This window comes from Ochotona curzoniae, unplaced genomic scaffold, assembly GCF_017591425.1.
Source record: "Ochotona curzoniae isolate NIBS_2020 unplaced genomic scaffold, NIBS_Ocur_1.0 scaffold_461, whole genome shotgun sequence".
Taxonomy (NCBI): domain Eukaryota; kingdom Metazoa; phylum Chordata; class Mammalia; order Lagomorpha; family Ochotonidae; genus Ochotona; species Ochotona curzoniae.
Window position 1 is genome coordinate 1,055,853 of NW_024467120.1, and position 26,830 is coordinate 1,082,682.

Genomic DNA, 26,830 nt, shown 5'->3' on the forward strand with positions numbered 1-26,830 from the left:
TCCCTGGGGAAAAAATTAGCATCACAGCAAGCCCTCGGTGTTTTTGCATTCAAACCTCAATGTCCTGGCTGTTACTCCACTCCCAGGGGGCCTTGCCAGGTGGGGATGTGTTCATGAACTTCAGCAGAAATGGAGTCTGTGCTCACAGAAGCCCTTGTGCTATGCCCAACAACCATGGTATTGTTCCCTGTTCATCTTGGAATTTCTCTAAATGTCAAGGTCCTCCTTGCCACTGACGTATCATTCTGGGCAGCTGGGGTGGGATCTCCCAGTAAACCAAACCAGAATCTTCCCTATGGAGGAGATTGCATTCTATTGGGTGGACCGGCAGTGGGAAGCCCGATGCAAAGGAGAGGGTGATGCAGCTGGGATGACACACAGCTGGAGTTGGCTGTGGGGCAGGTGGCTTGCAAGGTTCAGTGGGATTGCAGGGAACAGGCTCCTGGGAAAAGAGAATTGGGCAAAGATGGAAGGGGTGAAACAGTGAGTCCAGACATCACCTCAGAGAAGAGCTTTCCAGACACGGAGACCCCTGCAATAAAGACCAGAAGGGAGGGGGCAACCCTGGAGGTGGGGGGAAGAGCAGGGAGGGTGGCGTGGCTGGGGGACATTGAGGTAAGAGTCCAGGAGAGTTGGTCAGCATGGCAGTAGAGCAACATGTTTGTGGCAGGGTACGAAGACTAAGGTGTGTGGATTCGCTTCAGTTAAAGCATGTGAAACAGTCATTTCTTGTTAAGTTTACAGTGACCACGCTTGATACCAGCGCAGCCAGCGCAGCCAGCCACAAATGGGTTCCGAGCAGACACTCAGTACATGCAGCTAGCACTTGGTGGCCTTTCTCTGATTTGCTTTGGTTTTGTTCTAAAGATTGATTTGTTTATATATGGAAATCATCCACCTGCTGGTTCATCCCCATAGATGGCTGCCCCAGCCAGCCTGGGCCAGATCAAAGTAGGGAGTCAGGAATCCCACCCAGGTCTCCTGCCTTCTGCTGTTGTCCGCATTAGCAGGAACCTGCGTCAGAACTGAAGTGGCATAGACTCCAGCTGGCACTCCAGTATGGGATGCATGTGGCTTAACCCACTAAGCCATAAAGCCAGTCTTCTAATCCAAAAAGTCGTTCAGAGCAAGGCTGGTATAAAAGGAGGCACACCTTAAAGGCTGAGGTTGGTGATGAACTGAGCCGGACTCCACACTGGTTGGCACACACGGGAATCAGGTCTGAGGTCACCTCTGGTGAGGCTTCTTTGGCGAACCCCCAACTGGATCACTGGACTCAGAACTCCAACCATCTTGAAAACCATGGGATCTGTGGTCTGACCGTGGAGTGCATGTGTCAGAACTGGGTCTCCATGGTTGCTGAGGCCTGTGCAGTGGACACCATGCCCAGATGCACATGGGGGACATGATAACCAGCTCACCGAGACCTGCAGAGGGCATCTAGTACGATGGACGGCAGAACAAACTGAATAGCTCTCCCAGTCAAGTGTCTGGGCGAGTCAACACTCTGAGGTGGATTATGTTGGCAAATAGACCTTGGAAGGATTTCCTCAGCCTTGGGACAACAAGATCAACAGCATCTCAGGACTATCAAAACCACTTTGGCAGTATCCTCAGAGCATGCTCCACATTGGGGACCCTGGGAAGACATCAGGTGGCCTTTTGCCATTCCTGGGTACTGATGTGGATGGGTTGCTGGGAGTGGCCCTCTCCCCTTCTCTCTCCACTTTCCCCAGATACCAGAAGAAAAAAGGAGATTGGAGGTAGTTCTCTCATCCACTTTTCCCTATTCCTTGACCCTCCCCAACATGATTGATGGTCCAGATGGGCATGCATCCCTCTTAACTATATAAACAATTTATTAAAAAAAATAATGTAGGGGCCTGGTGCGGTAGCCTAGTGGCTAAAGTATTTGCCTTGCACTTACTGGGATCCCATATGGGTGCCGGTTCTAATCTTGGCAGACCCGATTCCCGTCTGTAGCTCCCTGCCTGTAGCCTGGGAAAGCAGTAGAGGACAGCCCAAAAGCTTGGGACCCTGTACCCATGTTGGGAGATCTGGAGGAAGCTCCTGGCTCCTGGCTCCTGGCTTTGGATCAGCTCAGCTCTGGCCGTCGTGGCTACTTGAGGAAATCAGCGAACAGAAGATCTTCCTCTCTGTATCTCTGATTTTCCAATTAAAATAAACAAATATTATTATATCGGTGAAGGTCCATCCCTGTGCCATGTTAGGTTTGGGATAGAGGCAGGATCTGCCCACTGGAGCTTGCCTTTCTTGCATAGATCATGCTTAACCCGTTCCTGGTATTCCCCAACTTTTCCTCAAGATAAGGATCGCCGTGGTTCTTTTCTTATAATTTTATTTATTTATTTATTTTTTAGATTTTCATTTTATTTGAAAGACAGACACAGAAGGAAGAGATTTTGTTAACCTGAGAATTCATTCCCCAAATATCTGCAGAATCTAGGCTGCAGGAGGCCAAAGCAAGGATGCCCCCTGGTGGTCGGTACCCACATGCCTGACCCATCTCCTGCTCTCTCCCAGGCTCAGTGAGCAGAGGCAGAGGGGATGCGGGGGCCTGAGTGGCAGCCCAATCATTGAGTCACATGAAAGACCTCACAGAAAATCATGACCAAGGCCCCAGTCAGGACATCCTGAATCAGAATGTCCAAGGGCAGATACCGGTTACCTATATTTTTATCAAGTGGGCCAGCTTTTTTTAGTTGTTATTTTAGCCAGGAAGTCTCAGAAAGCTCAGGGTTACAATTTCTGGGTTTTGGTGTTTTTCTTTTTTCTTAAGGCAAGTAAAAAAGAAAAACTTGTAAAATCTCTCCTGCAGTGTTTTACCCCTAAACATAATTTCACGGATTTTATTTAGTGACTCATTATGTTTTTGCAAAGCCTTCCTGTTTTTTTTTCAATATTTTATTATATAATCTTTTTTCCCCCATATGTTCTCTCTGATATAAAGCAATGGTCATGCAAAACACAAAACAAATAGGTCAGTGAGTGAACTAGTATGTACACGTATTCTCATACGTGAACTGCATGAGGGAGACGACATACCAGGAAGTGAAGATACGTCACAGCAGGCCTCTCAAGTCCCAATAGAAGCGGGACTCCCAAAGAAACTGCCAAATATACCCCGACAGTATGACACAAGATTTTCTGCTCTGGCCCATACCTACAATGCCATGATACACTTAAATAGCAGAACGGTAAATTTGTAACTGTTCCTTGAGGACTGTACTAGTACAATAATATGGATGGAAAAATACAACAATACAAAAAAAAAAAACCATAAAAAAACAAAAGGAAAAAACAAAAACAAAACACAGTAATATGGATGGAAATACTGGATGGAGAAAATGGAGAGGAAGGAAAGGGTGGAATTCTTCTATCTACAAAAATGGGTCATGGAAAAGAATAAAAATAATCATTTTTTAAAAAGATTTTACACGTTTTTCATTAATTTTATGAAACTCCTTCATGGATGTACCAGAAGTAATAAGCAGTTGATAAAGGTCTCCCACGCGGGTGCAGGGTCCCGAGGCCTTGGGCCGTCCTCTGCTGCTCTCCCAGGCCACAGCAGGGAGCTGGGTGGGAAGTGGAGTAGCCAGGACATGCACCCTCACCCATGGTGGATACAAGGTGAAGATTTAGCTATTAGGCTGTTGCACTGGGCCGAATAAAACTTGTTTCTCAAAAAAAAAAAAAAAAAAGAAAAGCATACCACTTGTGATACCCACAGAGTAGCCTGGGTGTGTCCTCTTTGCACTCTGTCTTCTCGTTAACATGCGCTGTGTGAGGCAACAGGTGATGATTCAAGTAGTTGGGTTTTGAGGCTCATGTGGGAGAATTGGATAGAATTCAAATAGATACGTGTGTGTGTGTATTTATATAAATTTACTTACTTAAAGGGCAGATTTAGAGGGAAGGAGAGACAGAGTGAGAAAGATCTTCCATCCATTGATTCACTCCCCAAATGGCTGCAGTGGCTAGAGCTGAGTTGATCCAGAGCCAGGAGCCAGGAGCTTACTCCGAGTAGCCTATGTGGGTGCCCAAGGCCTTGGTCCCGCCTCTGCTGCTTTCCCAGGCCATAAGCAAGGAGCTGGATTAGAAGTGGAGCAGTTAGGACATGAATCAGTGCCCATGTGTGATGGTACGCTCAGGCTGCAGGATTAGCCTGTTGAGCCCCAGTGCAGCTCCAGAATGCGTGCATTTTTAGTGATTAAAGTAATGTTCTACTAGGAAGGTCTTCTGGATTGAATTTTTGGTCTAGGAACTCGTAGTCTGGAAGGACCTGACTTGGACCTTGGCACTTGAGTGCTCAACATCTGATCCTCCCTGGGGATGCTGGGCAGTGGCCCGGAGCCCTGCTCCTAGCGGACCTTGAACCGGGACGTCCCAGATGCCCCAGAGATCAGGTGCATTCAGTGCCTTCTCTACTTGTGACGTTTTAATGTATGATGGGTTTGTCTCCATGTCACTCCATCATTTGTCCAGGAACAGCTACATACAACTGTTCAAATAAATGTTCAATAATCCGCCCAGAGATAAACTTCATTAGCAACCTGGTTCTCGTTAGATGCATGAGACGTAAGCTTTTCCAGCATAGTTCCTATATTCTGTGCTGAGCAGTAAACCCCATTAGAAGGAGACAGAGACCATCCTACTTGCCCATTCCACATCCAGTCCCAAGGCGGACAAACGTCAGCCAGGAACAGGTGAATGGACCCAGGGCTTGGACAGAGACTGCCTTGCAGAAGAGCTGTGGTCCTGTCCCCAAACTAAGGAACACAGTCACTCCAGGGCTTGGGGGCAGGGTGAGGTTTACATAGAATTTAAAAGCAGCAACTTTTGGTAGACCAGAAACACCTGGCAAAGCTGTGGATGGAGGGGGCAGTATCAGGCCTGGCCAATAAGGGAAAGCGGGGTCCTGTTTTCCTTAGGAATTACAGACTCAAGCCAGACATGGGGTGTCGTGACCAGAACGCCTGGCTGGAGCTCCGCCTGGGGTGGGGAGTCCCAGATGCTCCCTGTGTCCTGGAGGCAGGCAGGACCGTGTCCCATGGTGTTTACTGCGACAGTCCGCAACAGCAAGGTTTCTGATTTTAGTGAACAAAATCCGTCTGGGAGTGACAGGTCAGCTTTCACTCAGAGAAGGAAGATGTGACACTTTACCGTTTACCACGGCCAAAAATATTGCCTCCTGTTAACTTTGCCGCTCACTTTCTCTTTGTCTAATTATATTCTGGTCTGTGACAGATGTTGACTGGTCAAGAGAAATGTTTACTTTTTCAATATCAACTGTACTTCTCTGCTTTCGGCTTTTTGTAAATCTAAGTGCTAAGAGACCTGGTCACGTACCTGCTAGGCATGAAGGGAATTTTGCGATAGCCTTGCCACTCAGAACATGTACTGCTTTCCAAAATATATGTCCAGAGAGAGGAATTGTATGGCGTGCTTTGTGATCAGTGACAATTCCATCAGAATTAGCTTTATGGAAAGAACAAAACACACATTTTCAAACTTACATTTTCAAGTTTCGCAATTCACTTTACAATCATGTCTCCCTCAACTCCTTAATATAAAACTCTCTTATATGGCACATAAATTCCAGACAGTTGGCATCTCCACATTTCCTTAGCCCTAGGCGCTTATCTCCAGTCAAGTCTTACATCTCGAGGGCTTAGAAACTAAAGAAGGGAATACAGGCATTGAAAAGGCATGTCTGTGAGTGACAGGCTGGGCCAGGCCCTGGATGTGAGAACTGCGTGAGCTGTCCTTCCACTGGCCTGCAGTCAACCCGCTGCCCTCTCTGTTCCTTCGTTTCAGGTTTCATTTTGAAGGACCCTGCGGCACCACCCTGCCTGAAGCCCTGGCCCGCCACGAAACAGAAACTGGGCCTTAGGTATCCTGGCACAAAGGAAGCGATTATAGTGTAGAAACAAACTGGGTGATAAACATGGGAGAAGTGGAGACCGGTGGCCTAACGTGGGAACATTGCAACTGTCCTCTGATGCCAACCTGTTGAGAAGACATAGGGGTTTAGAAGTAGCCATTGCAAGCTTTTTAAGAAGAAATTAGAGAACTTTGGGTTGATGCATGTTACGTGGGCTGAACTTAAACATGAATATGTGTTTGTTGTCTTTGGTTGGTTATTGGGAAGGCAAAACACGATTTATGATTAGATTGTCTAAAATATATATTTATCCTGACTGCATTTTTTTTTTTGCCATTTGGGCCAAGAGGTAAGACTGATCTTCTAATTTTTACATTATTTTAATGAAAAATAAAGCTGCTCATTCCAGGAGGTGTTGTATGGTATAGAGATGTTACCGCCCCACCCCCCCCCCCACCACCACCAGAGGTGTTTCTGTTGGAGAGGTTTTTTTCAGTGTTACCATGGTCGGCTGCCTTACATCAAAGAATACGAAAGAACTCGGGAAGAGAAGAAAAAGTAGCAGTAAAAGTTGAAAATCAGAAAAGAAAAAAAAGTTGAAAATCAGGTTGAGAAAAAAGAACATCCACAGATATGCACCCCAAGAATATACACAGTTGCTTGAAGTTGAGCACTGGCCAGCTGAGCAGCAAGGAGAGCAGTGGAGGCGACGGCCACTGTTACCATCTTCAGTATCTTCATGCAGAGGCTGCCAGCCTGTGTGCATTCTACTAAGCTTTCTCACAGATTAGATTCTAAAAAGGGACTTACAAAACCAAATGAAGAAGCAAAAGCTATTGTTTTTTTTTTTTAAAAAAAGATGTATTTGCTTTTATTGGAAAAGAAGATCAGATTTGTAGAGGAGAGACAGAAAAATCTTCTGTCCATTGATTCACTTCCAAAATGGGCACAATGGCCGGAGCTGAGCTCATCTGAAGCCAGGAGCCTCTACCAGGTCTCCCACACGTGCACAGGGTCCCAAGGCTTTGGGCCGTTCTCAACTGCTTTCCCAGGCCACAAGCAGGGAGCTGGAAGGGAAGTGGAGCAGCCAGGACACGAACCGGCACTTCTAGTACAGCCCGAGGTCCTCTGCTTGGGGAAAGGGGACTGGAACAGCCAGGAAGGCTGTGCCCTGGCTCAGACGATCTGACTGTAGTTCTCGTTGGTGGTTTCCAGTCATTTTTGGAAACTTTAGTCCCAGCGTTCTGTTGTTTTATCTATCGCTATTACTATTATTTGGTCCACATTTAGTATTGTTTTAAAATTAGAGACTGTTGGGCCCAGCACGGTGGCCTAGTGGCTAAAATCCTTGCCTTGAATGCACCTGGGATCCCATATGGGTGCCAGTTCTAATCCCGGCAGCTCCACTTCCCATCCAGCTCCCTGCTTGTGGCCTGGGAAAGCAGTCGAGAACGGCCCAAAGCCTTGGGACCCTGCACGTGTGGGAAAGCTGGAGGAAGTTCCTGGCTCCTGGCTTCGGATCGGCATAGCATTGGCCGTTGTGGTCACTTGGGGCGTGAATCATCGGATGAAAGCTCTTCCTCTGTGTCTCTCCTCTTCTCTGTATATCTGACTTTGCAATAAAAATAAATAAATCTTTAAAAAAATTAGGGACTGCTTATACATTAGAAGACATGAAAGGAGAAGAAGTTGGAATACAAAATATATGTGAGAGGCAATTCAATTTAGCGCCGTCTACTGGGTGACAGACATTAGAAATAAAGCGCTTCCACTTGGTGCTGTTATGAGGGCTGTGAGCCAGGTCCAGACAAGACTACGAGGGGCAGGAGTGTGCCCTGGGGCTCTCAGCTCCTCCGGGAGGTGGGGGGAGCTCCGTGGAGGAGCTCTCCTGCCACTTGGGGGCACAGCGACCATGGTGAGGAGCACCGCAGCTCGGTCAGCCCCTGTGGGTGATGTGGCAGGGAGTACTGCCATGCCGCCGGCAAGGTCAACCTGGGACAGTCCCATGCGCAGATGCACAGTAAGTCAAGAAGTCCCTCACGGCTTCATACTGGCCCTGCCTTCTGGGAGTGACAGCAAGCCGAGGCTGTGTGGGGCCAGGAGCCAGGGGGACCAGGCTTTGGGGTCTCCTGAGCCTACAACCCCCAGGCATGGGCTGAGGCTGTGTGGGGCCAGGGGCCAGGCACTGGGGCACTCTGACCACCGGGCAGCTGCAGCCACGTTCACCAGCCATGGCCACCTCCCACGCGGAGTGCAAAGTGGCCTGAGCCGAACCCAGAGACGCCGACGGGCTGGGCCGAGCCAGCGATGGTCAGGGCAGCGACACGGCAGCGGAGGCCGGCGGTCACCCAGTGGTCACCGGGCGGGGTGACCCGCTCCAGCCCAGTCTCACAGTGCAGTTGTGGGCAGCCGAGCGCTCCCTGGAGGACACCAGGGCTGCCGCGCCGCGCCCACCGCCCTTAGTGCGCACGCGCGCCCGCCCGTCATGGCACCTCCGCACCTGCAGGGGGCGATGGCAGCCCGCGTGGTGCGCTCTTTCCCTTCGCGCTCTGCTGGCGGCTGCTTCCGGTGTCGGGCGCCTGGCGATCCGGCGTGTGGTGGGCCATGGTGCAGCTGCGGCCTCGCCCGTCCCGCACCCCGGCGCCGGCTGAGGCGATGGTGGACGAAGGCCAGGCGGCCTCGGAGGAGGAGGAGGCGGAGCTCGGGCTGCGGCTGGGGCAGCCGAGCAGCGGCGCGGCGGCCGAGCCTCTGGAGGAAGACGAGGACGCGGACGGCGAGTGGGACGACGAGGCCCCGGACGAGCTCACGTTCGCGAACGCCCAGGCTGAGGCGAGGGAAGAGGAGCGGCGAGTGCGGGAGAGCGCGCGCAGGTGGGGCGGCCGCGGCCGGGCGTGGGGTGCGGTCCGCCCGCCGCCGCCCCGCGCTCATCCTCCCTCCTTGCGGCAGGGACAAGGCGCTGCTGAAAGAGAGAAGGAAGCGACGCGAGGAGCTGTTCATCGAGCAGAAGGTTAGGGCGGGTGGGGGGCTGCCAGGACTCGGGGTGCCGGTGGGGGCTGCCAGGGATCGGGGTGTATGTGGGGGCTGCCAGGGTTTGGGGTGCCTGTTGGGGGCTGCCAGGGTTGGGGGTGCCTGTGGGGGCTGCCAGGGTTCGGGGTGCCGGTGGGGCTGCCAGGGATCGGGGTGCCGGTGGGGCTGCCAGGGCTCGGGGTGCCGGTGGGGGCTGCCAGGGTTCGGGGTGCCGGCGGGGGCTGTCAGGGTTCGGGGTGCCTGTGGGGGCTGCCAGGGTTTGGGGTGCCGGCGGGGGCGGCCAGGGTTGGGGGTGCCGGCGGGGGCTGCCAGGGTTTGGGGTGCCGGCGGGGGCGCCAGGGTTGGGGGTGCCGGCGGGGGCTGCCAGGGTTCGGGGTGCCGGCGGGGGCTGTCAGGGTTTGGGGTGCCTGTGGGGGCTGCCAGGGTTTGGGGTGCCGGCGGGGGCGGCCAGGGTTGGGGGTGCCGGCGGGGGCTGCCAGGGTTTGGGGTGCCTGTGGGGGCTGCCAGGGTTTGGGGTGCCTGTGGGGGCTGCCAGGGATCGGGGTGCCTGTGGGGGCTGCCAGGGTTGGGGGGTGTATGTGGGGGCTGCCAGGACTCGGGGTGCCTGCGGGGGCTGCCAGGGTTCGGGGTTCCGGTGGGGGCTGCCAGGGTTGGGGGTGCGGGATCGAGAGGTCTGAGGGGTTTGTGAAGGAGGCTCCGTGAGAGTCCACAGCAGGGACGTGCTCTGAGGGCCACGCGGGTGCAGAGCACCTGCCGCCCGTCTGTTCCCCATCCCGTGGCCCCCCGCTCCTCGGAACGCCTGGTGGGCACTGGTCTCTTGTTCGTCTAGAAGTGGGGCTCTCCTTCAAGTTGGCAGGTTGGACATGCTCGTCACTTGATGCCTATTTTGAAAAAAATGTCTTTATTCCCAAAGAAAAGAAAACTCCTTCCAGATGCCATCCTAGAACAGTTGGCTGCAGCTCCACAGGCCACGTAAGTAAGCATGCCCACCTGAGTTAGATACTGGCCCACGCAAACCTCTGTGCTATAAGGAGTAACAGATCCGAAATGAAAACGTGGGTGGTATAGTCCACTCCTTTTCACCCTTTGCCATTTATTTTCTTCCATTTCCATGGCCAAACTCACTTTGTGTTTGCCTTGCAGCTCTGTGAGCCGGGGAGGGGGCGGGGTGCACGCTCACCCACAGACTCCTGTGAGCCGGGGAGGGGGCGGGGTGCACGCTCACCCACAGAGGTCCCGAGTTTCCTCCCTAATCCGTCCTTCTCCCTGCTTCCCATCTTGGCTTTGCATTCCACTTGTTTATGACCAGAATCTAAAATACTCTTCTTCCCTTGAGTATTTGTGACTTTTTTCCCCTTCTTCTTCCCCTCTCTTTCCTTTATGATTCAGATGTTTAATCCCATTGTGAAATGTAGGCCAGTAGTTCTCACATCTACCAGTTACCCAGATCCCAGATAGCATTAAACTGGCTTTGGCCAAATTTTCACCTTTAAAACCAACTTAGTACCTCTTCCTGCCCAGGCGGCCATCTCTGCCTGTCTTCTGCTATAGCGTTTATCCTCTGTGGTTTTTCCAGATACAAGATGCGGGTCCATTTCTTTTAACTGCATATTTTGAATTCTGTCATCTGTTCTTAAATCCTGTATTGGCCACAGCATAGTTTCTGTAGAATCTTGCTGGTAATGCTTCCAGGTTTATGTTTTGAGAAGACACCCCCAGCCTAGTCATACTACTTTAATTGGGAGTTGGTGGCAGGGCACAGGGTGGGGGCTGAATATATGTGTAAGGTCTTGTTTCTAAAATCACACGAAATTGTGCGGCACGTTAAAGTAACCTTTGTGTTTTTGCTTTTTCTGCAGTGTAAAGAAATTACCAGGAAAGCAGAAAGAAGGTATGAGCTCTTCTAACGCACTTTATAGGAAGGGCTGAAGGACAGATTGAAACCACCCGTCTGCTGGTTCGCCTCAGATGCCTCCAGCAGCCAGTAGCCTGGTGACCAGTCAGCAGCCTCAACTCCCTCACCTCCCGCCTGCCCGCGTCTGCATTGGCAGGAAGCTGGCCTTGGAATAGGAGAGCAGAACTCAAAACCCAGACACTGAGGCGGGCTGCAGGCACCAACGTTGTGTATTTGCAAGCACTTCAGAAAGTTCTTGGGAGATGCAAAAGTATTTGCTGTAGGAGGGGAAGGGTGGGGGTTGGGGGACGACAGCACCAAAATCCTTTGAAATCTTCACCTAGACATTCACTCTGCATGAACTTTGTGAAGACCCCTGGTGTTTTCAGTGATAGGTTATTGGTGTTTAGGGCACGACCAGTCCTGGCTAAGTTAGCTTCAGTTTGTTCCCTGTGTTCCCTACACATAAAAGCAGCATCTACTGTCGTAGCTAATGAATACAAAAGTAAACTTCAGTACATACTCCTGCTACCTAGAAAATCTAACAATTTTTTTTTTTCAGCTAATTTACAAAAGAAAAAAGAAGAACGTGAAAAAGAGAGTGACTCCAAGAAAGTTAAAGTGCAGAAAATACAGTCTGTCGGGTAGTACATTTTTGTTTTTCACCTGGGATGTACAAGGGACATTTTGAGAGTGAAATAATTGGCTTTACACTTTAATTGTAGCAATTTCAGCTCTGATTTATAGAAAAATTAGTTTTGATATTTTAAAGACACATGTCCTCCACTAAAATGTTAGTCTGTTTCTTGGAAAATAATTTACTAGCAGTGTTTATTATTTCATCTGAACACAAAATTGGAATTCTATAACTGTTTATGACATTATAACAGTTGATTTTGAAAGTATGTATCACTCTCATGTTATTTCAACCTATTGTATTAATTACCAGCCAGAATAAAAGTTATGTGGCCCTGAGGCTCAAGGACCAAGAGCTGAGAGATGCGAGGCAGCAGGCAGCCAAGGCCTTCCTGCAGCAAGCTTTATATGGCCCAGGAACCAGGAGAACTACCGGTAATGTTCTCGGTGCTCCGTATGTCTTCTTGTTGCATGTGAGACAAGCAGTGAGTAATCCAAGTAACCATCTCTTGCAGTAAATAAGTTTCTGTCTCTGGACAACAAGCGCTCAGCAGTGAAGAAGGCTGCTGCCCAGTTTCTGAATGACACCTGGGGTAAGCACCAGTTCTGTTTTCTTCACTTGAAGGTATAGTGGATCTTTCCCCCCCCCCCCATATAATAATTTTTATGTTAACAGAAAAAATATTTATTTGAAAGGCAGATCTTCTGCCCACTGACTTACCCCTCCCAGATGGCTGGGGAGACAGGCCAGGCTGGAACGCCATTGGGATTTCCCTAGTGGGCGACTGGGCACTTGGGCCATCCATCTTCTGCTGCTTTCCCAGGCCATAAGTGGGGAGCTAAATCAGAAATGGAGCAACCAAGACTTCAACTTGCACCTATGGGATGCCAGCATTAAAGGCAGTGGCTGTATATAGCGCCAGCACATAACACCAGCCTCCACGTTAACATCTAAATAGCTGGTTCTAAAAAAGGTGTCTGTGTAGGATATATGTACTTCTAAACCTGACAGTCTGTATAGTCATAACAAACCAGAGAATCTGGGGGGAAAAAACCTGAATTGTTTTTTGGAAATTTTATCCAAGTTAATATTGTTATTGCATAAAAATTTCTGTTCTAGGAACCCAGAGAAAACAAAACGCCAAGAAGTTTAAGAGACGCTGGATGGTCAGAAAGATGAAAACTGCTAAGAAATAAATCTAATCTAAATGAAAAATATGCATTCTCTATGTATAGAATTTGAAAGTGTAACAATTATTTTCTCTTTTTAAAAATCCATAAATTATTAAATACTTAGCTATCTTATCCTTATAAACTACAAGGAGTCATGTCTTTTCTTCTGTCCTTTTACCTGAATATAAGCAATACCCACACCCATGACGGTGCTTCCTCTTCTTCCCCCAGTGTGGGTGTGTGGCTGGGAAGTCACAGAGAAAAGATCAGTGGACATTCAGCTACAGTTCCCAAAAGTACTTCGGTGCCTATTGATGAGATTTTGTTCATACAGAATACTGCCTTGTAATGCTCCTCCAGGAATGAGATTTGTGACAAGGTACAGACCTGAAGTATCTGATCTTCCTCAAGAAGATTCAAGCCCCAGCTGAGTAACACCCCTAACTAAACCAAAGCATAAGGTTAATTTCTGTTGAACAACTTTTAAACTAGCTTGGCTAGCCAGCAAGTGTATATGCTATATTGTAATTATGTAGATAAGGAAATTAATTTCCTATTGTCTTTTTGTTAATACAAACTGACATTTCCTATTTAGTTCTACTCTGTAAAATAAAAAACATCTTTTTCTAATTTTAGATCAGTCTTTAGTAAGTACCTAATATATTAACTCACTTGACACTAGTATCTGTAGAAGTAAATTTTTAATGGCTGGTTAATTATATCACTACATTTTTATTGCAATATAGTACTCATCTTAAGCACTTAAAAATGGAAGGTGTACAAAGATTAAATTAAGACACGGTAAATTGACTAAATATTTGGTTTTTATATAAATAAAGGTCATAACCACACTGTTGACATGTAATACTGTTATAATACAACAGTTAACTTGTGAGTCTACAACAGAAACCATCTGTAGTTAAACAGGAAACAAGGCTGAAAGGACCATGTTAAAACAAAACTACTGGGACTAACAGGTCGGGATTGTAAGTAGCAACAAACATATTCACTCAGCTCCTGAGTATTTCAAGTTTTACAGTACACATTAAAAATGATTTCTTCCATCAACACTATAAATTCAAACTGTCGATGTTTATGCATTTTGCAAGTTACACTGATTGGATGCTTATATAGGAGCGGGGGTCAGAACGTCTTCCCAATTTGAAGTTTTACATCACCCACATGCTAACACAAACACAACTTGTTCCATTTTCCTTTCCCCCTCTCCCCCACACAAAGAAGGCAGGATTTTTTGGTTTCTTTTAAGTAATTTATAGGATTTGTGATGATCAATTTAAATGTCTGAAATTCAGCAATATTTAACTCTTAGACAACTAAGAGGTTAAAGATGGAAAATAATTTCTCCTAACACTAAGTTAGAAAATCATTTGCATCATGCTGTAAACTAGGAAGCAATGTAAAGCGACAAAAACCTGTCCCCAGTACATAATTAAAAAGTCTAAACTTCAAATCAGCAGAGCTGGTCTACTTCCGTGTTGACTATGCCACAGTATAGGTGTGAGCTTGAAATGCACGGCTAATGCAGGTAGTCCTCCACTGTGGCAAAAGCACAGGATCCAATTCCTGATCGAGCCATCAGTCCCAGACACTGTGTGGCCTGTCCCATTGCTAGGGCAAGTGGAGGCTGCTTTGGCAGATTGTGAGTTTCTGAGGAAACAGGATTTAAGAATGGAAACAGCAATTAGTAAGACAATTTTAAAAACATTGTACCAGGAAAATACTGTTAAAACGGGCATGGTTGAAAGCGGCCAAAGACACATGTTGGCTTAATGTCACCTTTGGTTCAGAGCTTATGGTAGGGTTGTAGAATAAATATAACTTGCATAAGAAATGATTCAAAAAAAATTCAGGACTTAAATTTATGGGAGCTTAAGAATATGTAACAACATTTCTGGACTTGGGAAATCCAAAGAATATAAGAATTACAATTTATATAATGTTAACACATAAATGCACCTGTTTAATACTGTGTTACGTTTATACATACGCACATCTATTTACAATTTTTAATCTTGTCATTAGTCCTAGTAAAGTATGGTACTTTATATGAGGGAATTTTCAGAAAGTTCATAGGAAAAATAACTCAGTATGAAAACACTATGCTTGGATCTCAAAAACTGCACCAAAATTTCTCATTTCCATGAAGTCATCAAGGTGCCCTCATATATCCTGGAAAATGGTCTGTATTTAGCAGTTCCCCTGAAGAACCCAAGAAATTAAATATCATAAATAAGGAAGGAGTATCACTAGGATTCCTGACCGATGGCATCACATTCAGACTACTCAAACCTTGAGCTCTTCCACGCACTCACTGCTTCACATCATAGCTGCTCCATCCAAACCTGCCCTTTCCTGATCTCGTCTCACTCTTGTAGACCAAACACACTTAAACTATGTTTTCATTAATATCCCCAAATTCTTACTGCATTGGCTGCTTGGCACAAGAAGCTCAAGTCTAATTAATTCACTAAACAAAATATGTTGGAGTACATAACACAATTGTAGACCACTTTAAATTCACACTTTGCTTCTCAGCAGCGTAATATGTTGAATTTTAACACAAGGATCATCAAAGTATTTTTCTAAATGAGAAGAGGCAGATATTCACGGCTGGGAGAAACATGAAACATGAAACATGAAAAACATGTGCACAAAAACTATTCTCCAGACATTCAGTGATGGTTCTCAGCCTGTTTTTATTATTTAGAGCACATAATCTGAGATGAAGACCAACTGCTGTGTGTTGAAGTTGCTCATGATTTTATGAAAATATAAATATAATATATAATATATAAATTCCAGCACAAAATATTCAGAATCCAACTGAGGTGGTACTTTTTGGCTTTACTTACCTAATATTGCACTGTTAAGAGCTGAGCACACAGGTTCTCTCTGTATCGGGTCAAGCTGGTTTCCAACTGGGCTGTTCCAAGGATCTGAATATGCTAGTAAACTGAAGGCATCCTGTTGAAAACATATCAATTTTGTTTTCAATGTGAATAGCTCACAACAGTTCCAATGTTCAGACGCAGATAAAATACGGCTTTAATGCACCAGGCCACTGTAACCTCTAAGCCCATTTATCCCTATGGTTGGGAAGCTTTACATTTTTACAGAATTGACTTAGGCAACTTAGTCTAATTCATTTTCATTTTTCTCGGTAATAGCCATATGCATAATGAGCCTCTTTGCTGCCATCCCCATACTCCATTTTGAAAATAAGGAGGGAGGGCAACAGGCCAGCACTGGTTAGGGTAGACAGGAAATTAAGCATTCAGATACTGTACCATGTAACTTATCACCTTCAGGAACTTCATATTAAAAGGACAAGGTTTCAGGCCCAGCAGCGTGGCCTAGCAGCTAAAGTCCTCACCTTGAACACTCCAGGATCCCATATGGGCGCCGGTTCTATCCCGGCAGCCCCGCTTCCCATCCATCTCCCTGCTTGTGGCCTGGAAAAGCAGTGGAGGACGGCCCAAAGCTTTGGGACCCTGCACCCGCGTGGGAGACCAAGAAGAAGTTCCTGGAACCTGGCTTCAGATCGGCATAGCATCGGCCGTTGCGCTCACTTGGAGAGTGAATCATCGGATGGAAGATCTTTCTCTCTGTCTCTCCTCCTCTCTGTATATCTGACTTTCCAATAAATAAATAAATCTTTAAAAATAGAGTGGAGCAAATTAAAAGTACAATAGAGAGTCTCCAAGACAGAATGAAGGAGGCAAAAGAAAGAATCTCAGAATTAGAAGATATCCTCCTTTCTGTATATCTGACTTTCCAATAAATAAATAAAATCTTTAAAAAAAAAAAAAGGACAGGGTTTCTCTGCATCTTTTTTTTGGGGAGGGGGGTAGGGGCCACATACATTACATTGATGTCAGCTTTTCAAATTTGATATATTAGGAAAAAAAAATTACTTTGTTCTGTTTTTTAACTTTTATTTTCATTATCTGAAAGGCAGAGTAACAGAGCCACAGACATCTCCCATCCACTGGTTCAAATTCCCGTAAGAGCCAGGGCTGGGCCAGGATGCAAGAACCCCATCTGTATGTGCCACGTGGGTGACAGAGGCCCAAGCACCTGGACCATTATCTGCCTTCCAGGATGGATTAGCATCACACATGGAACAGCTAGGATTCAAAGTGGCACTCCACTGTGGGACAGAAGCATCCCGAGTGCAGTTCCATAATGTATATCTTTGGTCACTTCACCTAAAAACCTTAAGATAAGTGGGACCAGCATTGTCATACAGTAAGTTAAGCTGATGTTCACAATGCTAGCATTCCATACTGTAGTGCCAGTTGATGGCTGGTTGCTCTGCTTCTCATCCAGCTTTCTGCTAGTGTACCCCAGGCAAGGCTGCAGAGGACGGTCCATGCGCTTGGTTCCCTGCCACCCACGTGTGAGACCAACATGGAGCTCCTGGTGCCTGTCAAGCTATTTTGGCTCTTTTAGCTGTTAAGGTAATGAAGTAGTAAGAAGACTTTCTTTCCACTGTCCCACTGCTCCCTCTCAATACCTTTCAAATAAATCAATTTAAAAATAAAACTTGGGTCTGTGAGCCCAGGGAGCAGGGGGGTCCTTAGGTCCATCTGTGTGGCAAGTGACACGTCTGTGGCCCCTTGGTGTGGAGGGTCCAGTGGGGCCCGGGTCATTTGGCCTGGGTCCTTGGGCCCACCTGCATGTTGGTGCCTGGTCCATGACCACTGCATGTAGGGGGGTCCGTCAGGGACCAGGCTGCCTGGCCTGGGTCCTTGGGCCCACCTCTGAGGGCTTGACCTTAGAGGAGGAGACTTAGCAGTGGTCGGCAGGCTCGAATACACAAGCGGGAGATGGCAATCCACTGCAGCCTGCAGAGGACAGCTGGTGCCATAACAGAGGAAGGAGAACAGAGCAAACTGGACATCTACCCCAGCCAAACGGTGACAGCAAAAATCCACTCTAATGGCCCACTCTAAGGTCCAATGTGTCAGTCAATGATACTGGGAGGGTGACCATCCTTTGATCGGCAAGATCAATAGCATCTCAGAACTGTCAAAACCACTTGGGCAGAACTCTTTCTTTCTTTCTTTTTTTTAACATTTATTTATTTTCATTACAAAGTCAGATATACAGAGAGGAGGAGACAGAGAGGAAGATCTTCTGTCCGATGATTCACTCCCCAAGTGACTGCAACAGCCAGGGCTGTGCTGATCTGGAGCCAGGAGCCAGGAACCTCCTCCAGGTCTCCCACACGGGTATAGGGTGCTAAAGCTTTGGGCCATCCTCGACTGCTTTCCCAGGCCACAAGCAAGGAGCTGGATGGAAAGTGGAGCTGCTGGGATTGAACCGGCACCCATACAAGATCCCGGTGCGTTCAAGGCGAGGACTTTAGCTGCTAGGCCACGCCGCCAGGCCCTGGGCAGAACTCTTGAACCATGCCTCACAACGGAAACCTGGGTTGATATTGAGTGGCCATTCCCCATACCTGGGTACTGGGGTGGTTGGGAAGCTGCGTATGATTTCTCCTCCCTTTCTTCCCCTTCCCCCAAACATAGAAAGAAGAAATGAAAAAGTTGGAGGCAATGATCACACCCATTTCCCCCTAATCCTCGATCCTTCCCATCCTGATCAATAATGTGAACATCATTAAAAATAAAAATTTAGGTGCCTGGCACAGTAGCCTAGTGGCTAAGGTCCTCTGCACACTCCAGGATCCCATATAGGCTCTGGCTGTAACCCCGGCAGCTCCACTTCCCATCCAGTTCCTTGCGTGTGGCCTGAGAAAGCAGTCAAGGATGGTCCAAAGCCCTGGGACCCTGCACCCACACGGGAGGCCCAGAGGAAGTTCCTGGCTCCTGGCTTTGGATCAATGCAGCTCAAGCCAGTGGAGCCACTTGGGGAGTGAACCATCGGACAAAAGATCTTCCGCTTTGTCTCTCCTCCTGTCTGTAAATTTGACTTTCTAATAAAAATGAACAAATCTTTAAAGGCAAATAAATACAAATTTTAAATTAAAAAATTAAATAAGAAAAAGAAAAACTTAGAAACAACTGGCACAACCCCTGCTCCTGTTTGCTTCCACAGGAGGCACATGTTGGGGTAGTTTCAAACACTGGCTTCAAATCCACCAGGCTGCACCACCAGCTAGGTGTGGGGCCCCTTGGCAAGTAACGACCTAGCAAGTTTCATCCTTTGACAGGGAATATAAAGTCCTACACTTCACAGAATTACATGAACACTAAACATTGCAATGTCAATTTATTCCAGCTATTGACTTGTATCTTAAGGAAAACATCAGTACCTCGCGTGATATTATTTAGTGCACACTTAAAGAATGTAAGAAAATATCAACAGGATACAGGTTACCCTCTGTAAGGCAGAAAGCAGACACAGGAGAGGCGCTGTAGAAACTGTAAACTGACTTCAGAAATTTAACACTTTACACATGCTCTGTCCTGCAATGGCCAAAGAACACAACCACCTACATTCAGGTGTACAGGCAGCAAGACCACTCCCACTGGTCACCTCGCCCGTGTTCCGAAAGCACGAAATGCAGAGAGCTACCTGGTCATTGGGCTCTCTCCCTTCCTTACCCAAACGGGCTCTGCACTGAGGACGACGACTAACTCACTAAGGAAAGCTGTCCAGGCAGTTTGAGGCTGCGTGTGTGGACCACCTACACTAGGAAGCACACCCAGACATGCAGCTGTATTCTTGTGTTGCCAATTACAGTAACATCTCCTTGAAGACAAAGCCTGGCAAACCCCTTCCCTGCAGCTACCCCCAAGGGCAAGCCAGCTAACAGTAACCTGCATGCCAGGCAGCTACTTGCTTCTGTCTCTTGCCCCCAGCCCAATGAAAACTTACCACAGAAAGATTATCCTGTACAGAGAACTCTAATCATAGTAATTCTAAAAACTGGTTGTTGCTCAAGACTTAATTCACGCTGCAACTACCTAAGGAGGCAGCACCCTTCTGGAGAGGATACACTGAAGGACTTGCACATCCAAGGAGCAACTGGAACACAGAAGCACTTCACCCAAACTGTTATCAAGGGTCTGCATCCTGACATGCCATCAGAAAGGTGAAATGCTGCAGAGCCAAATCTCAAACTGACTGCTCAACTGCTAAATCCTCATCCTTTTTAAAAAATATTTATTTTATTTTTATTGGAAAGGCAAATATACAGAGAGGAGGAGAGACAGAGAGGAAGATCTTCCATCCGATGGTTCACTCCCAAGTGGCCACAATGACCTGTGCTGTGCCAATCCAGGGCCAGGATTCCTCCAGGTCTCCCACACAGGTGCAGGGTCCCAAGGCTTTGGGCTGTCCTTGACTGATTTCCCAGACCACAAGCAGGGAGCTGGATGGGAAATGGAGCTGCCAGGATTAGAACTGGAGCCCATATGGGATCTTGGAGCATTCAAGGCGAGGACTTTAGCTGTTAGGCCACTGTGCCAGGCCCAATCCTCATCTTTCAAGTGCCTGCATCCCATAATGGGCTCCAGTTCATATCCTGGCTGTTCCACTTTCCACCCAGCACCCTGCTTGTTATCTGGGAAGACAGCAGAAGATGGCCCAAAGCCTTGGGACCCTGCACCCGCATGGGAGACCTGGAAGAGCTCGGGGCTCCTGGCTTCGGAAGGGCTCAGCTCCAGCCATTGCGGCCGCTTGGGGGTGTGAACCATCGCACGGGAGATCTTCCTCTGTGTCTCTCCTCCTTTTTGTATATACGCCTTTCCAATAAAAAAATAAATCTTTAAAAAAAAATTCTCTGTTGAGGTTGGTGCTATGACACATATGTCAGAACGAAGTCAAGCCAGGCAGAGAGGGGAGGGTCACACAGCTGGCACTCCACAAATGCTTTTGGGAAGGGGGAGTTTCTTGCTTCCCTAACTTTCTAGATGGCTAGTAAAGGAAAATTTTGCTCTCATTTTTCATTTTCTGCACAATTCAACAAATCTTTCAATACAGCTGCTGCCGGGCGGGGATGTGGATGGCCATGTGTAAGAGCAGCCAGTGCTTCCCGGCCCTCGCAGTCTTGTGGAAGGCAGCCATGCTCCAGGCCCAGGCCGAGGCACAGGTCAAGCAAGCCTGAGACAAAGAGGCGTGTGGCAGACACCAGGGTAAGAGCCACACCCCAACATATCCCCACACCACACAATAAAAGGTGAAACTGTTTCAGCAAATAAAGTGATATTTGTAAAAAATACTACGGATTTAAATGTAAAAGGTTCACATACACCACAAACCATGGCTTGGATGTAGAATGAGGCTGTAAGCAAGAAAAGGAGCACAAAATTAACACAAAGTGAACGCCACTAAGCTCTCGGCAGTGAGCATGCAGGACCTTGCCCTTCTCTAAAGCGAGACTAGCCAAACGCCTTAAACCCTATTATAAAATCTCACTGGTGATGCCAGGAAGGTATAACACACCAAAGGCTGTTGCCCTTCTATCATTGTTACTAACTGGGACTTCAGCTTAGTAGAGCAATTTTAAAGAATAAAAGTAAAGAGACGTCAAAATATATCACTAAAGCACCTGACACAAAATCAAACAGCAAAATCCAACAGGCCCGTAACACAGAAACTGATACAGCTATACAAAACAATCTTGTAGGGAGGCATAGAAACCAGAGCGAATAAGTTTTTAAGACCTGTAAGTACAAACAATACAGAAGTTGGGACTGTAGCACAGCCAGTAAAGCTGCTGCCGGTTTACGTCCTGCTGCCCTTGTTTTGATCCAGCCCCCTGCCAGTGTGCCTGGGAGAAGCAGAGGACAGCCGGGATGCTCACACCCTTGCTGCCATGTGAGATGGAGCTTTTGGCTCCCGCCTGGCCCTGCCCAGCCTGCTGCAGCCAAGTAGGGAGTGAACCGGCAAACAGAGCTACCTTGTGGCTTCTTTCTCTGTGACTCATTTTGGATAAATAAATCTTTTCTAAAGATAGAGTCTCTATAATCATAATGTAGTTGGGGTTCAGGCACAAAACATACTATGACACGGTGTTTTAATAAAAAATATTAACCAAAAAAAAAAATTGCTGACGGAAAAGTGACATTATTTAGGTAAGATTTTCCAACTCTACTCATACTTTGCTTACTATTTGGAACAACAGCTTATGGGCAGCCCGACTAACAAGTTCTGCCTGCTTCATTCATTTGGCTGTTGGGTCCATTCTGTCCTAGCTGAACCTTTGGGGCTCTCCCCCATACTGCCAAAGTTTAATAACTAGCTCCAGAAGAAACCAAATCAGGCAGGGAGGAAAAGCAAAGACAAAGGACAAAACAAGATGGAAAAGTGAAAAGCCAAGCATGCTGGCTGTACGATGCTCCCACAATGGCCCACCCCCTCTGAGGCCCCACTACACCAAGCATGCAGATGCTGGCTGCTCTATGTGCAAACACAAGCCCAACTTACAGGAAAGCATCTTAGGAAACCTTATCTTCAACTTTAATCAAATCAGCCTCAATTTAAGTACAGTCTGAACCACAAAGTGGTTCCCCAAGGCTAAACTAGCGCTGAAAATGCCTACCATAGAGCAGGGTGCACAGCCCGCCTGTATCATGCTGCTTGAAATACACCGTCTGCCGTGCCAGTCACAAAAAGGATGGCATGTGTAATCACGTAAAGAGCACACTACTTGATAATAAACTTACTACACTGCAATTTTTAGAGTGTTCTCACCTTTCTAAATACATTCATGGTAACAATTCTGTCCTGCTATGCCTGCAGCAGTGCTTCTGTACTGAGACTCCTGACTATATCACGTTCCTCCTGCGTTTCTACTGGGCAGAAGGAGTAACAGGTTCTACCTCACAGCCCAGACTATACCCTACTTAGGTTTAAGTATAAACTCTAGAATGTTTGCAATGATGAAACTGCCCAATCATGCATTTCTTAGAACTGTTGTGAAAGTGATATATGACTGGGTAGGATTCCAAACACTGGCTGGACCACAGAACTCACCTGATATTCATAGGAGCTGGGGCTGAGAAGGCCAACTCAGGCTAGGTTGCAGCACCCGCTGGAATATGCAAAGGCCAGAACTGAGGGCAGACTACGCCAAGCCTGTACCTGTCAGCATGTGTGGGATCTGGAACTGAGAGCAGGCCTGGCAGGGGAACTTAGTGAACTTCCCTACTAGACTGCAGCACCTGCTGGTGAGCACAACAGCCAGGGCTAAGGGCAGGCCAAGCCAGGCAAGGCTACAGTACTCGTGAGCATTTGTGTCGGCAGGTCTGAAGCTGGTCAGACTGAGGAAAGTCAGAGCACCCAGAGGTGTACCTGAAGCCAGATGGGATGTAGACATGATCAAAGCAAAGGCTAACATGTGCAAAAATCAGGGCTGCGAGTAGGCCTGGTGGGAGTTATTTAAGGGTTGCTCTGACTAGGCTGCAGCACCTGCTGGTATGAGTAGACTGAGTCTGTGGCAGGTTGGCTGGGCTGGACCACAGCACCATTTGGTTAACATGAGATATGGGCTGAGGAGGAACTGACCAGGCAGCTCCATCCAACAGTATGTGTGTTGGCTGGTGCAGAGGACAGATTGAACCTGGCCCTGGCCTAGCTGGTGCACAGAGGTTTGAGGTCATCCCAGGTGAAGACTCTTGGGGGACTCCCCAACTAGCCTGCTGGACTCAGACCCTGTTCAATGAGAAAATCAAAGGATGTGTAGTCCAACCTTGGATTGCATGTATTGAGACTGGGCTTCCTAAACTGCCAATGCCTATGTTATGGACAGCATGCCCAGGTGTACCTGGGGATGTAACAGTAGCTCACCTAGGCCTCGTCAGAGGATGGAAAGCAAAACAGGTTGGATAATTCTCCTGGCCAAACTCTACAGCACATTACTGGGTCTGTGGATGCACTAAGGTGGACTTTGACAACCAAGACACCTTGGAAAGAGTTTCTCAACCCTGGAACAACGAAACCAACAACTTCTCATCACAACTATGAAAACCACTCAAGCATCAAAACCCTCAAAACACTCTTCCCCACAATGGGGTCTCTAAGGTGTCATCAAATTACCATCATCCATCCCCTGGCACTGATGTAGTCTGCCAGCAAGGAGTGAGCACCTCCCGCTTCTCCCCTGTGGCACAGCAGCAGGTAGCGGGGGAGGGAGAAGGAAACAGAAACATGCCCTGTCCACCTTCCTCCACACCTGACCCTTCCTATCCTAATCAAAGGCTCTCTCAACTATGCAAACAATGTTAAAAAGAAAAAAAATTTAAAAACTATGACCACATGTGACTTCAATTGAAAGATAAAGAACTGCTAAGCCTCATCTACAGCAAAAAAACAAAAAACAGTTTCTCTTCATGCTGCCCTCAAACCCTCCCCCTCCAGTCTAATGCTCCGTGGCTTAAAAGGCAGGTAACTCAACTTCCTGTCCACATCAGGTATTGAGCAGAAGAGCAACTCAGAACATCAAGAAAACCCCTGAAAGCAGGAGGCAGCTGCTGCGCTGTCAGAGCTGAAAAATCAGTCACCTACACTCTAACATGAAAGCCCTGACATCTTCACATACTTCAGTGTGTAGCCAAGAAGAGGCTATGAGAACTGGCCTAGAGCATCATCTTCTGTTTCATGTAAATTAGCATGAAAGATAATTAGCTGATAGTGTGACCTTAAATTTTCAAAGGTATTACACAAGTCACACATTTCCTTCTTTCTCAGCATAAAATCTTAACAAGAAAATCAAAACAGATGACCCTAGCGCAAAAATGTTTAACAATTCTGAAAACATTTATATTCCTCAATAACCTGTAAAACTGAAGCTCTAAGTATGATCTGGGGACACCCTGGTAGTCTAACTTTGCCTTTCAAATATATAAATAGCACTTAAAAAACAAAACAAAACAAAACAAAACAAAACAAAAAAACCGGTTTGCAGGGTTCTGGCATCATGATCCACCAGTTTAAGCCAGTGCCTTCAGTCCTGGTATCCCGTATGGGAACTGGATAGAACCCTGATGGTTCTACCTGCAATCCAGTTTCCTGTCAATGTGCCTGGGAAAGTAGTGGAAGACAACCCAAGTACTGGGGTCCCTGCTACCACATAGGAGACCCAGAGAGTTCCAGGCTCCTGGCTTCAGCCTGGCCCAGCTCTAGCTGTTGCAGCCATTTCTGGGAGTGAATCAACAGAAGATAACTTTCTCTGATTCTCCTTATCTCCCTTTCAAATAAATCCTTTGAAAAAAAGATTTGCAAAAACATGAAACAATGCTACTCTTGGGGGGTGGATGAGGAAGTCAGTTATTTCTCATAAATATGCACTTAACAGATTTTTAGTTATTTTGAGATGAATTTAAAATGTTTTAGAATTTTCAGTTTAGTTTTAATTCTTTTTAATTTTATTTATTCATTTATCTGAGAGTCAAATACAACTCCCACCCACTAGTTCACTCCTCAAATGCCTACCAAGGGCCAGGCCAAAGTCCATCCAGAAACTCATTCCAGGCTTCCCATGAGGGCGGGGGGCCACCTACTTGACTCCCTGGCCCAGTACCTCCCAGGGTACACATCTGCAGGAAGTTGGAACTGGGAGCAGAGCCAAGACTCACACCCAGTCTCCTTAATATGAGACACAGATGTCTTAGCCATGTGGACAAAAACCCATCCACAGTGTGAACTTCTAACATGGTAAATATCAATAGATATCAAGCACATAAACACAACTTGATCATTTTGCGTGTCTAAATGATCTGTTCAGAAAATCCAGTACTGCCCTTTGTTAGGTTCTGAGCATGCTTTAGGGCAACATTCCTCAAACTTGTCGGCTCTGAACCTCTCAAAATTGTATAGAATTCCCAAAGAAACGAGATGATCTTCTTGGCTCCTGGCTTTAGCCTGCACAGTCCCAGACATGCTGGTATCTGGGGAGTGAATTAGCAGATAAAAGATCTCTCTGACTCTGCCTTTCAAATAAAATCTTTCTTAAAAAAAGATAAAATTAAGGGCCCAACATGGTGGCGTAGTGGCTGAAGTCCAGCATAGGAGACCTGGAAGAAGCTCCAGGTTCCTGGCTTCAGATCAGCTCAGCTCCAGCCATTGCAGTCACGTGGGGAGTGAATCACTGGACGCATGATCTTCTTCTCTGTCTCTCCTCATCTTTGTATATCTTACTTTCTAATGGAAATAAATAAATCTTCAAAAAAATTAAAAAGAAATTTCCTGATATGTGAATGTCTGATTTTGCTTAAAAAATGAAAAACTATTTCACTAATTTGTTTTCATTTAGCATAAAACTCATAATTTAGTCTTTCTCAGACACTAAGATTCACCTTTCAAAGTAGCAGTTGTACTACCCAGCTGATGCCACAGTAACTGCGGCGACTGTCTCTCTCTTCCATGTCTGTAAACGCAGGGGTTCTGTAGGTGGCTCCGTAGGCCATCCCAGTGCAGCAGGCACATCCTCCACACACGGGCAGGCAGGTGTTCACTCTAAACCCTTCTGTGGGAGGAGCACCGTCAAGGGCTGAGTGTTCTCCTAACCTCAGCTCAGGTCAGGAGAGCTGCCTGGGTGTTGGCTCTTTTCTCCCTTACCCAAGTACCCTTCTCAAAACCACAAAACAAGTGTCACCCCTCCCTTTCTCTTTTCTTTGGTTTTTTTTTTTTTTTGCTTCTTTTACAATAAACCAACTTTCAAAGAGCTATAACATCTCTACAACTAATTGAAATGCTGACTCTAGTAGAAAACTTAGCCATTTCTAATGGACACAAACAGGAGACTTTCCATTACATTGTATCTAACGAACCTAACCCATCAGGCCCATCAATCAGAAGACTTCAACACATATTTTAGCCTATTCTGGCCATGAGAGATAACTCAACCTTTCACTAATCCCCACAAAAATGGAAACCACACATTCTACAGTCAATCTACATTTAGTAGAGGAAGCACTGAACACAGTGAATCTATTTCTTTCCCCCCACTACTGAAAGCTCAATAACTTTTTTTTTTACTAAAATAATAAAAATATCTCAAATCTACAGCTTTATTTACACACAGCGTTCCTATGCCAATTCTACAGCTGAGAAAATAAAACTAAGAAAGGGTATGTAACACTGATAAGTAGTGGAAATGGGATTCAATTCATGACACTCTGTCCAGCAGACCAGGGCTTCCTGACCATCTCTAACATTTTCACTCTTACAAGACAGGAGTCAGTGGGGCCAACTTCCCAAAC

The 26,830-nt window shown here is 46.8% G+C and overlaps 3 protein-coding genes across 6 annotated transcripts in view; 2 read left to right on the top strand and 1 right to left on the bottom strand.

Annotated features, from left to right (window-relative positions):
* The window catches only part of SIRT5 (sirtuin 5), a 42,605-nt gene extending 36,433 nt beyond the window's left edge, over positions 1-6,172 (top strand). For both annotated transcript variants that reach the window (XM_040967629.1, XM_040967631.1), the window contains one exon: positions 5,839-6,172. In XM_040967629.1, the coding sequence (XP_040823563.1) occupies positions 5,839-5,914 (76 nt within the window). In that variant the 3' untranslated portion in view covers positions 5,915-6,172. The remainder of the gene's footprint in view (positions 1-5,838) is intronic.
* A 2,312-nt stretch (positions 6,173-8,484) lies between these two features.
* On the top strand, positions 8,485-12,727 carry NOL7 (nucleolar protein 7). Of its 2 annotated transcripts, none has more exons than XM_040967690.1 (8): positions 8,485-8,775; positions 8,852-8,912; positions 9,846-9,904; positions 10,792-10,823; positions 11,389-11,470; positions 11,776-11,897; positions 11,978-12,055; positions 12,583-12,727. In XM_040967690.1, the coding sequence occupies exons 1-8, from the start codon at positions 8,510-8,512 to the stop codon at positions 12,657-12,659; spliced, it is 777 nt and encodes a 258-aa protein (XP_040823624.1). In that variant the 5' UTR covers positions 8,485-8,509; the 3' UTR covers positions 12,660-12,727. The 2 variants fall into 2 exon arrangements, with proteins under 2 accessions (XP_040823624.1, XP_040823625.1); XM_040967691.1 differs by having other exon boundaries at positions 11,389-11,466; positions 11,772-11,897.
* A 592-nt stretch (positions 12,728-13,319) lies between these two features.
* RANBP9 (RAN binding protein 9) overlaps positions 13,320-26,830 on the bottom strand; it is a 90,691-nt gene continuing 77,180 nt past the window's right edge. For both annotated transcript variants that reach the window (XM_040967688.1, XM_040967689.1), the window contains 2 exons: positions 15,509-15,620; positions 13,320-14,303 (listed from right to left, as the gene is read on the bottom strand). In XM_040967688.1, the coding sequence (XP_040823622.1) occupies positions 14,173-14,303; positions 15,509-15,620 (243 nt within the window). In that variant the 3' untranslated portion in view covers positions 13,320-14,172. The remainder of the gene's footprint in view (positions 14,304-15,508; positions 15,621-26,830) is intronic.

Coding starts and splice junctions, on each gene's coding strand:
- NOL7 (XM_040967690.1), top strand. CDS start 8,510: ATGGTGCAGCTGCGGCCTCGCCCGTCCCGCACCCCGGCGCCGGCTGAG. Junction 9,905..10,791: donor GCTGCAGCTCCACAGGCCAC/GTAAGTAAGCAT, acceptor CTTTTTCTGCAG/TGTAAAGAAATTACCAGGAA. Junction 10,824..11,388: donor ACCAGGAAAGCAGAAAGAAG/GTATGAGCTCTT, acceptor TTTTTTTTTCAG/CTAATTTACAAAAGAAAAAA.